At 36.4% G+C, this 12,609-nt stretch overlaps 1 protein-coding gene across 1 annotated transcript in view; it reads right to left on the bottom strand.

Moving 5' to 3' along the window:
* Positions 1-3,023: 3,023 nt before the first annotated feature.
* SLCO4C1 (solute carrier organic anion transporter family member 4C1) overlaps positions 3,024-12,609 on the bottom strand; it is a 55,243-nt gene continuing 45,657 nt past the window's right edge. Inside the window, exons 10-13 of the mRNA XM_003788950.2 lie at positions 11,898-12,088; positions 6,900-6,964; positions 5,248-5,385; positions 3,024-3,437 (exon numbers count right to left, since the gene is read on the bottom strand). Of these exons, the coding sequence (XP_003788998.1) occupies positions 3,277-3,437; positions 5,248-5,385; positions 6,900-6,964; positions 11,898-12,088 (555 nt within the window). The 3' untranslated portion in view covers positions 3,024-3,276. The remainder of the gene's footprint in view (positions 3,438-5,247; positions 5,386-6,899; positions 6,965-11,897; positions 12,089-12,609) is intronic.

Below are 12,609 nucleotides of genomic sequence, written 5' to 3'. Positions count from 1 at the left end.
ACAAAATGTATCCGACTCGTATAAATCATGTATCAGTCCATCATACTTATAAACTATTACATGAAAAAATTTTCCTAGTATATATTCCATAATAAATGTAGTCTATATTTAATTAAATACATCTTTAGAGATACTAAAAATCACTAGATTAACTACCATTCACCTAGTTCAAAAGTATACTGATCTCCCCATCCCATCTTTAAAATGTATTTGTATTCATAAACAGACATGAGAGAAATTTCAAAACCTGTATCATTTAATAAAGTCAAACATGTAAAACAATCTAGTATAAATATTCTCATTTAATAAAAGGTATATATGTATATGTACCTATATTTTGTATAATTGTTTACAGTAAAGGAAATCTTAAAATAGTCTAAAATTGTATTTACAATTTGTATTTTCCTCTGATTTACATAGTAAAGTCAATTGCATACACTTCTCTCCAAGTATAAGAGTTTCACATTTGTATTCTCTACAAATGAGGAAATCCAAATATTAAAAAGGTTTAAGGCATATACCCACTTATGTACAAAATCACAGCAGGATGACTTATAAATTAAGCTTCTTATAAATTATTATAAATTGTGGAAAATACATATTATGAACAATTTTGTTCTACAAGTATCTTATCAACTTATATGATCAAAGTGAACTACAAAGTAAGAATGACTATTACAAGTTACGGTAGTGTCTGGACCATTGTCATAAAAGGAGGTATTTTTTCTGAATATGTGTGTTATAAACAGAAGAGCTTGACTCTAAGTGCCAAAATTATTTTCACTTCTACGATTTCCTTTAAAATGCTTCTGTTTCCCCTTATGAAACAGTGCACTGAACCCAGAGCAGGCCTTGGCGGTTAGAAATCTCTATGACGGCCAACTCCTGTGACTGAGACTTCTGTGTGTGGTGTGCTTCTCCCCTTTTCTCTAAACTGAGTAGCCCTGGTCTGTGCACCTGTAGTTTCCTCTCTGGCTGTCCTCTCACGTCTCTTTAGTGAACTCCCCAGAATTTGCCACGATTTGAGAGCCATGAAATTTCCACTCTCTTCCCTGTTTCCACACAGATCACAGAGGCCCAAACATTCTTTCACCTTGGCACTGACAGAACTTAGTATTTAAAATGTGTCCAAGCTTGCCCAGTCCCTTTGGTTGCTATGAATTTCCTGTTTTCCCCAAACTCGGCCTTGTGGTGACTATCTGCCTTCAGTCTCTGGTAGTTACACTACATTTCCAGTTTAAGGAGGTCTCTCTCTCTTTCTGTCTCCTGACCCCGGCTACTTCCCTCCAACACCAAGTGTGCTTCCTCCGCTAACTTCTAACTTGTTCCTTTCCCTTGAATTTCACTTTGTAATTAGCACAGGTTCTGGAATCATCATTGGCCATAGATTACCTCAAAATATAGTCCCTTAAGTTCTGTGAATTTTTAGTGTTTCTGATCCTGGTTTCCCACTGGCAGGGCCTTCCTCAAAGCTTGTTATCTTGATCACAGCAAATATAAAACACTGTAAAAAACTAACCTGGGGACAGCTGATAGGAGAAACCTGATAATGGACCTTATTAACTTCTATTTAATACAAATTTCAAATGTAATCATGTCCAGCTTTGAGCTTCACACTCTTCCTAATCAGTAAAATTTTAACCATGATACAAGTTATTTTTGTTGACATTCATTCATCTAGATTCTCCATATTTTAAGCTAAGGTGGGGTAAGTCTGACCTCAGAAAAAAGAGTGAAGTTATGAAGTTTTCAGGATTGAGAGATACTTTCAACTATCAAATAAATGCTTCAGTTAAAGAGTAAGGTTTAACGTTCTAATCAGACAACAATAATAATCTATTATATGCTAAACACTGTTTTAGGCACCACAATTAATGCGCTAGGTGGTTGGCTTTTACAATGATAAAAACTAAAATATTAACTATGTAAGTATTTGTCAATACTTCATTAAAAAATATTTTCATATCTAATTGGCACTTTTCTTTACTGAAGCTGGTACTTTCCTCTGAAATATATGTAATTGTAATGTAATACTATCACAGATTCATAAAAGTTAATTGTTAATATCAGCAATATCAATAAATTGCCTCCTGGAATTCTTGGGTTAAGGTGAAAATATGTGTGTACAATGTTGATATTTCTTTGTTTTCACATACCTCTATTATTTTTATGTATAAAAAGTATCCTAAATAAATACAATCATATTGAATTGCACCAAACATAAAATAAAAATAATAGGAGTTAACTCAAACAATGAAAGCAAAGATCGTTTAACACAATAAAGGTAATTAAGTATTATATCACCTCAGTAGGACCAATAAAATATGTGTAATTATTTAAATAGATGATGTTATTTTATGTTTTGTTTTAATAGATTTGAGGACATAAGTTGAATTCCAGTACATGCATGTACTGTACAGGGGTGCAGTCTGGCCTTGATGTACTCTAGGAGCATGTCTGGGACCCGACAGGCAACTTTCATGCTTGCCCCTCCCACCCTGCTCCCTCCTGGGTCGCCAGTGTTCACAATGCTGATATTTCTATTCACGATATACTCGGACACAGAGAAGAGGACTAATCTATACTCTAATAGTTTAGTAACTTGTTTTAATAAGGAAAAGCCAGATTAGCATCTGCAAATTTCAAAATAAATTATATGATAAAGATGGTTTTAATTCATAGGCTTTCAGTAATAATTCCCAGAAATCATCACATAAATGTGATTAGTTTAAATTTTTATACATAAATTTTCTAAACTTCTGGCATGAAAAATTAAAATGAAACACGTTGTAAAAGGGATAGAAATCATCCCTGTTTTTTAAAATATAAACTTTGAACTAATGGTTAGTCCTTTTTCTTATTAGACAATGGGAAATAAGTATGTATGTGTGTGCACGTGTGTGTTCTGTGCGTGTGCACATGTTCTGTGCGTGCACGTGTGTGTTCTGTGTGTGTGCACGTGTGTGTGCACGTGTGTGTTCTGTGCGTGTGCACGTGTGTGTTCTGTGTGTGCACGTGTGTGTTCTGTGCGTGTGCACGTGTGTGTTCTGTGTATGTGCACGTGTATATGTGTGTTGAGGCTTTTGGTGGTCTTTGAAGGCACAGGTCTGTATTTTGTATTAAAAAAAAACAAATGTGTCCACACATATATAAAAATGCCTTTGATTATAAAACATATTTTTAAAATATTATTGTTTATATTGGGTCAATAATGCTGCCATGGCAAAGAACGTTCTTTGAAATGGAGGTGAATTTTCAAAACTGTCTGTTTGTATTTCACCGTTCTTTTCCTCCTTTGCTGAGATCCGATCGTGCTGAAACAGTCGTCACAGCTGCATTCTGGCATTCAAAGGACACATCTGTGCCTGGTGGTGGTGGTTTATACAGAAAGATTGCAAACCCATTGAAGAAAATGGTGATAATTTTACAAGTGACACCTGAATATAAAAAGAAATTAATCATGTATGCTGAGAAATTCTTCATGAACACAAACTTACCACATTAAAGAGAAGAATTACATGAGCATTACAGATATGTTTCAAATTTTTAAAATGTTAGGGAGAAAAATAAAACATTTGTACAAAATTCAATGAGCCAGCATTTATTTTCTTTCAAAAAAAATACTATACAGTAATAATTGTCCTATTGATTGTTGTGATTGCATATTCTTATAAAATAGGTATTGCCTAGGATTAAATAAGCTCATATTCAATTTATAAATATAACAGAATACCAAATCTATAAAACTCCAAGCAGCTGAAGTCTGTGACAAAGGAAATGAGCTTACATCATCTTTGAACCAGAATAATAACTTGTAAGATTTTCATATCTAGGTTGGAAAAGAGTTACAAAAATAAAATCTACTTGAGTTCTTAGGAGAATGCTTAGAAGAAAGCATATTCAGTACTTAACCAGATCTAATTATTATTATGAGTCAAAAATATGAAATATTAAGATTTACTTTACAAACTTTAATTTATTTTCCAAAACTCTGAATTGAGCCCAGCTGTGTGAAGTGAAACTAGGTCCAGCTATCCTATGAGCATTTCGTGAATGCTCAGAGAAGCAAATGGGCCTCGCAGTGTAGTTTCCATAACAGTTGGTTTATTTTTGCTAATCATTAGTATTTTATTTTAAATGTTTTTCTGAAAAACAGGAATGCTCATTGATCTAACCAGTGTCAGATTCAAGGGAAATTACTTACATAGGTATGACTGGTACAATCTTTGTTTGTTTTTGAAAAATGAAAGGTATTTTTGGGGGGGGGGGCATTCACCTTCACCATTGAGTAGAATAAGGAGAAATTCAGTATATATGTATTTTGGCCAGAAAGTACAAATGAAGTGACTCAGTAAATTTAAAACATAAACACATTGAATAAAAACGGTTTTAACAATAGGAAAAGTGAAGGGATGATTCATTTTGTCTCTTCTAGCCAATATTTAGTCTCCCGTTGTTTTTTGAATTTGTATATTTATTTCTTCAGTGGGTAGCCTGTTGCTCTGTCATTATAAATTCAGACCATGTAGTCTGGGTTTAAACACTGTAAGAATAAAAAGCCTAACTTAATACATGTGTCAAAATAACAGCCGTGAAAACCCCGTGGTATATATACATGTATGTGTCTGTGAGTGTATATACTCAGGATTTCTCTATTTTAAAATATTTTAACTTCTGAGGGTGTTTTTGAAATTTGAAATTTTATCTTACAGCACAAACTATGCATTGTTCTAATCCCTCAATCTCACCTTAACTTCCACATATTGTTTAACCAAGACCATATAAACAGCAAAAGGCAAAAGGACTTAGATCCATGGCTACCTCTCTAAACCACACAGAGGTTTCTCACAACGTGCCTTAGAGAAAAAGGATACTTCTCTAGTTCAGCTCTACGCACGTCCCAGAGCCCAGACACCCCGATGGCAATAATTCCAGAGTTTCTCAGTGTTCCATTTTAACTTTTGGGTATACTTTTCAAAACATTCTGAGAGAAGTTGTTTAAAAAATGCAAAACATATGATGTAATCAAAGCTAGAATTTTACTCTCTTCTGTTTAATGCTGAGCCTTGCAGACCGCATTACAAACCTCTCAGAACAGTTGTGGTAAATACCTTCTCTGTTTCAGCTGGAAGGACGGTTCAAGCACGTGACCTTAACATTCCAAAACCAGTGTGACTTAAGTAACCAAGAAGAAGACTTTGGGGCATCATCGGTTTACTCTAAAGTTACCAAGAAATCACCACTTACTTATGGCTACTAGCATGTGGGCCATCTTGATGTTGTCATAAATCCAGCAGGCCCCCTTGATTCCACATTCATTAACATCCCATAGGGTACAGGTGCTGTCTATTGTGAGGCCAAATATAATCGGTCCAGGTATTGTGCCTAGAAGAATTAGGTGAAATAAACATGAGTGAAGATTACAGTTTATAATGAAGATTTATTTGTTTATGTGTTTGTGTAGAGATGACGGCTTGTTGTGTTGCCTCAGCTGGCCTTAAACGTCTACTCTCAAGTGATTTTCCTGATTCAGACTCCAAATGTGCTGGGATTACAAGCCTGAGCCACCAAGCCCATGTTATAATTACTGAATTTTATATGTATGGTTAAACATAGATTTCATTCACTAAAAATTACTATTAACATGTTCACGTGCAAATTAATTCATTGGCAAGTCCAATGAACAGTCATAAAATTTTTAAGAATTATATGTAACTATGATGTATTTCTAATCAACTCAAAAAATATTTTAAAAGAAATCTCTAACATACACTGGTTTAACATGCAGTTAAGTAAATATTTTAATTCATTGTTTTTCTAATACAATGGACAAATATGCCTTTGAAGTTAGCTACAATATTCCTATGAAATCAAAATAAATTATTCTTGAAACACAAATAAGTCTGCTAAACTGCAGCACCTGTATTACGTGCACCCATGTGAGCATGTGCACATAACTAACGTGGGCGTGTAGCTGTGTGTGTGCAGCAGGGCGTACAGGTTTGTGCACACAGGCATACACAGACATGGTTTTCACACTAACATTTCTAGATTGTCACTATTTTTACATGCACACCCATATCCCCATGATGCAACCAGGCACGAAACATTCACGTAGTTTACAAACTTCCAATTGCTACAAACAAAAGATGTTATTTGAGGTGGTATTTCTTAGACAAAGATTTCAGCTGCATCCAGTCTATTCTTTCATGGCATGTAGCACAACAGAGTCGAAATCAGAGGACACTGACTGGAGTTAGGGGCCATCCTCCAGGTGCATTTCCACCAGTAACTGCGTAATAACAGGCGGAACCATACACCTCAGAGCACTAAACTATTCATCCAAGAAAATGAGGAAGTTGGACAAGGGGATCTCCAATAGTCCAGCTTTTCGTTAGCATTTTAATAAATTATCTTAACATTATATCTCTTATGTTTCTCTCTTATTATCCTTCCTATATCTGGGGCTTTATAAAATTCTCCAAGTTTTTTCTTCTAATAGTTCTTAACTAGCCTCAATATTTATGCCACTGAAAAATTCTGCCCTTATATTTCATTGTTTATATAACACAGTAGTGTCACAAATGGAGATAAAAGGAATTATGTGTTAATAATATTTTATATTGCAAATAAATAGGATACACCTTTTAAGACTACATTTGCAACAGAATTGGGATCAACAGGGACCCACTCAGGTAGGTGAAAATTAAAGTCATTGCTTTTTTGTGTGATCTGTAAATAATGGCACATCTCAAACATTGGAAAACAGCTTTCCTCAACAGCTCTCTTCCATTATACTTTAATTACTTGCTTGGCACACGACCTAAATGAATAAACTAATAACATTTGCGAACCAAAATGTAGTAACAGTTACCAACTAATTAAGAAAAATAGCATACCAAATACTCGAAGCAACATAAACTGAATTCCCAATGCCAGAGACCGCTGCCTGTGATCAACACACCTGGGAATGCAAATATATATGAGACAAAAATGGTGACATGGTACATTCCCTCCTTAAGCAAGTTCACATTGGTACCAGGTTAGCATTTTATATCAAAGTAAATGTTATATACATTTAAAAAATTATTTGTAACAGCTTATAAATGGTTTAATCTTCTGAAAAGTTACCTGAACTAAAATAGTCAAATAATACCACAAGAGACCCTGGCCCCTATGAATTTTAACAAATATAAACTGAAAAGACATTCATTAACAAAACATTTTTATTAAAAACTCTCAAAATTATGTATAGAAGGAATGTATCTCTGTATAAGAAAGGCCATATATACAAACTCACAGCCAACCACACACTCATTGGTGGACCCCTGACTGCCTTTCCTCTGAGATCAGGGACAAGACAGAGACGTCCACTCTCACATCCACTCAGCACAGCACTGCAGGTCCTGGCCAGAGCAATTAGGCAAGAAAAATAAATAATGGTATTCAGATTAGCAAGGAAGAAGTAACATTATCTCTTTGAAGATGATATGATCATGTATGTGGGATGACACCAAAAAATGTCAGAACGAACAAATGAATTTCTTCAAGTGTCAGGATATGAAATTATGATACAGAAAATCAGTTGCATTTCCAAACACCAACAGACACAAGAAAGAAACCGGGAGAATAATACATGTGCCTCATGAATGTGATTTCAAAACACACCGTCCTGTATCACATAACGTTTTGGTCACAAATAGACTGTATATATGACAGCAGTTTCATAAGATTATAAAGGGGCTGAGAAAGTCCTTCTGCCCTGTGACTCTGCAGCTGTCATGAAGTCACAGTGCAGCATGTCACTCCCGTGCTTGTGGGGATGCTGCTGCTAACAGACCAAATGTGCCCTCAGTCGTATGAAAGGGCAGCAGTGCAACCACGTGCAGGGCACAGCACTTGACAGTGATGAAACGGCATAGCACTGGCTCGTGTATTTACTGTACTGTACCATTGTTTTAGTTCACCTGTACTTATTACAAAAAAAAAAAAAAAAAATGGACTGTAAAAGAACGCCAGGCAGGTCCTTCAGGGGTGTCCCTTCACCACAGGAGATGACAGCTCTACACGTTACTGCCTCGGAAGACCTGCCAGTGGGGCGTGGAGGGGAAAGACAGTGATCTGAAAGACCCTGACGCTGGGTAGCTCAGGGTGTGTGCGTTTGTGCCTTAGTTTCTGTTTGTTTTTTTTTTTTTAAAAGAATTTTTAAAAGTAAAATTAATATAATAAATCAAATTAACTTTTAAATACATAAAAGCTTATACAATAAGGTGATGAAGAAAAAACATTTTTTAAGTTGCACAATGTGTTTTTAAAGCTAAGTGGTAGCACTAAAGATGGAAAAGGTAAAAAAACAATATCTTTAAAGTAAAAAAGTATAGGGAGCTAAGGTTAATTTATGATTGAAGAAGGAAAATTTTAAAAATAAATGTCGTGCAGCTTAAGTGCACAGAGTTTATGAAGTGCACAGGGTCAGCGTACACCATCCTACACCCACTTCACCCAGAGCAAATTCCAGTTCTCTAAGTGCCATTCATTGTAAGTGTCCTACACAGGTGGACCTTTTATACAGTTTATGCTACATTTTTACTATAGCATTTCTATGTTTAGATGGACGAACACTTGCCATTGTGTTACAATTACCTCCTATATTTGGTCAGGTAACATGCTCTGAGGTTTGTAGTCCAGAAACAACAGCCTGTACCACATAGCTTAGGTGTGCAGGAGGCTGTACCATCTGGGTCTGTGTATGTAACTCTACGATGTTAGCAGGACAAAATTGCCTAATGATGCATTTTTCAGAATATATTCCTGTCATTAAGCAATGCATGACTGTACTCAAATCTACACTACTTGCACATTGCAATTCTGGCATAAAAACAAACACAGACAAACACAGAAAAGAACAGAGATGTCCAACATAAACCCACATATTTACAGCCAATGTTTGATGGGGTGTTAAGAACACACAGTGGAGAAAGAATAATTTCTTCATGAGTGATGTTGAGAAGAGTGGATATCTACATGCAAAAGAATAGAAGTGGACCCTTGCCTTAGACTATATACAAAAATCAATTCAAAATAGATGAAATAAATATACAACTTAAAACTGTAAAACTTCTAAAAGAAAATATACGAAAAAAGCTTTTTGACATTGGTCCAAGCAATAATTTTTTGGATATGACACCAAAGCATAGGTAACAAAAGCAAAAATAGACAAAGGTGATTCATCAGCGTGAAAAGCTTACACGCAGCGAAAGAAACAACAGAACCAAGAGACCACCTAGAATGGGAGAAAATATTTGCAGACCACAGATCTCATAAGGAACAATATTCAAAATATACAGGAACTAAAACCACTCAATGGCAAGGAAATGAATAATCAAGTTAAATAATGGGCAAAAGACCTAAATAGACATTACTCCGAGGAACACATACAAATGTCCCAGAGGAACTTGAAAAACACACCATCAATCATCAGGGGAATGCGCATCAGAGCCACAGGGAGATGTCACTTTACACCTGTCAGGATGGCTCTTATAAAAAGACTGAAGACAACAAATGTCAGCCAGAGTATGAGGAGAAGGGAGCCAGGTACACTGTGGGCTGTGGTGTAAATTGGTACAGTTGTTAGGGAAAGCTTCGTGATCCCAGTAACCGAGCAATCCCGCTTCAGAGCAGACAGCCAGGGGAAATCAAGCCAGTATACTAAGTTATCTGCACTCCTGTGTTCATTGCAGGATCATTCACAGTAGCTAAGATGTGGACCACGAGAATGTGTATACAATACTATTTAATTTACCCTTGTATTGTCCCCGTTGTCATTGTGACCCTGTGGATGGACCTGGAAGACATTATGCTAAGTGAAATAAGCAGGCGCAGAAAGATAAATACTACATAATCTCATTCACATGTGAATTGTTAAAAACTCAAACTCAAAAGAAGTAGAAACTAACACAGTGGGTGCCGGGGCCTTGACGTGGGGAAATGTTGGCCCAAGTGTGTGGAGTTATCTTGACCCAGCGTCTGGTGTACAGCCTGGTAACTGTGGTTAAGATTCCTGCATTTACTTCAAATCTGCTTAAGGAACAGATCTTAAATGTTCTCACCACACACATACGCAAATGGTAACGATGGAAGTAGTGGACTGGCGTGTATATTTGCTTGACTGTAGTTATTATTTCATAATGAGTGTGTAGATGTATATAAATATATCAGAACATTACATTCTATACTTTAAATATATATAATTTTCATTTGTAAATAATTATCAGAAAAATTAAGGTGTATTTTTCAATAAAGCTGAAAATATTAAAAGAATAAAATCAGCATTTGTACAGAAAAATAGTTATTTTTGGCTATCACTGTTCACTGTTCACTTAAGTTGCAAGCAAATGACTCTTACTCAACTTTTGTTAACTTGAAACCAAGCTCATACCTACAGGATCAGGGTACAAATTTGGTGCATGACAAAAGAATTGTGGAAGCTCACTCTGATTTCAATAATAATTATTTAGGTCATGACCATCAAAGAAATTGAGACATAACATTGGCCCACAGGACAGATGTATGAGAGATAAAAGATATCAGCTAAAAATAAATCAATAATTGAAAGATTATTTGTATAATTTTTTTTTTGAGACAGAGCCTCAAGCTGTCACCCTGTGTAGAGTGATGTGGCATCATAGCTCACAGCAACCTCCAACTCCTGGGTTCAAGTGAGTCTTCTGCCTCAGCTTCCCAAGTAGCTGGGACCACAAGCACCTGTAACAACAGCCTGCCTATTTTTTGGTTGCAGCCATTATTGTTGTTTGGCAGGCCCGGGCTGGATTCGAACTCACCACCTTAGGTGTATGTGGCTGGCACCTTAGCCACTTGAGCCACAGGAGCCGAGCCTATTTATATAATTTTAAATGAATTTTTAAAAATCATTTTCTCTCTTTCCTAAATACACTTGATTTCCATATAGTATAACATTAACCAATGTTTTTAGAAAGAATCACTAAACTTTCCTTTCTTCAAAAAAATATGTGAAAATCTAGTGAGTGAATATTGAGGAATAAAAACTTGAAATGCGGGAAAAAACTAGAGTTTATCAGGAGAGATACAGAAGCAGGGCAGGTAGAAAATATTTTTGTAGGCTCGGCGCCTATAGCTCAACCGGCTAAGGCGCCAGCCACGTACACCTAAGGTGGCGGGTTCGAATCCCCAGCCTGGACCCGCCAAACAACAATGACGGCTGCAACCAAAAAATGGGCGGGCTTTGTGGCGGGCGCCTGTGGTCCCAGCTACTTGGGAGGCGGAGGCAGGAGACTCGCTTGAGCCCAGGAGTTAGAGGTTGCTGTGAGCTGTAATGCCACGGCACTCTACCCAGGGGGACAGCTTGAGGCTCTGTCTCAAAAAAAAAAAGAAAATATTTTTGTAAAGTGGTACAGAAGGAGGAAGAAGAACTGAAAGCTTGAAACACAGGCAAACTTTGGGGGTGTATCCAGCCTGGTATCAATTAGCAGTGTTCACAGGAAGATTTAACATCACGGTACCTAATGTGTAAGGTATAATACGCCGCATCATTCTGATTCGGCATCTGTGAGGTGCATTTTACCCCTGTGATACATGTACTCAGATAAAACTCACACACCTCCAGCTTGCCACTGAAGCTTCCTGAAGGAAGCAGAGAAACCACACCAAGTACATATCCCAGGAAGGTGACGCCAAGACCCGTTCACATATATAATCTCATAAATCTCATATATCTGGGGTTCTAGGAGGTAGTTTATCCACAGAATTGATGATCCTGGGAGGGCTGAACCAGTAATATAAATCCCACATTAGCTTGAGTCCATTTCTTCCCATTCAACACGCTGCCCCAGGGAATGCAAACTTCACATCATACACACCTCAGGATGGACACGGTCGTGGGAGTACCAGCCATAAATGTAAAGACGACGGTAACAAGGAAAATGCCAAGAAACGCAGGCAGGTTTGCACAGCGAGCCGCACACTTTCCAGCTTTAGCTTCAAAACCTAAAGTCTCTGCAGCAGATGCTACTTCTGTTCTCTTCTCAATACAGGAACAATTGTAATACATCTAGAAATATTAGGCATAAAAATAATGAAAGTGTTTATTTTGATATTTCCTTTTAAATTGGGTGATCTCTAGACATGGCAAACACTCTCACACTGTCTTATTCCATATACAACAAATTATACAAATACATATACATATACAAAAAATGAGTTAACATTTAAGAAATCCAGCAACAGGGAACAAACCATACTTATGTAGCAGAATCATCTGTATTTGACTTCTGTGGTCATTACTTCAACTTAAAACATAATATTGACTCAGGACTTGTAGAAAAAAATAATAACACTATAACCTGATCTCACACACTTTAGACTACTTTGAATAAAGCAAAATTGATCAAATAGTGTTTTCCTGCTAAGTTTCTCCTTTTCTATTGTGGAAGGCAAAGAGACATCTATAGTGACAATCTCATTATCTGCAGGAGTTTGAAAAAACAAACACTATAATTTTGACAAAAGCGATAGTAAAATTAACTAGTATGTTCCAAAACTTTGAAAAAAAATGCTGCTTTTCGTTTTGTT

This window comes from Otolemur garnettii, unplaced genomic scaffold (genome assembly GCF_000181295.1).
Source record: "Otolemur garnettii isolate 467f Iridium unplaced genomic scaffold, OtoGar3 scaffold00030, whole genome shotgun sequence".
Lineage (NCBI taxonomy): Eukaryota > Metazoa > Chordata > Mammalia > Primates > Galagidae > Otolemur > Otolemur garnettii.
The sequence above is the reverse complement of the archived record's forward strand: the minus strand, read 5'-3'. Positions and strand labels throughout refer to the sequence as shown.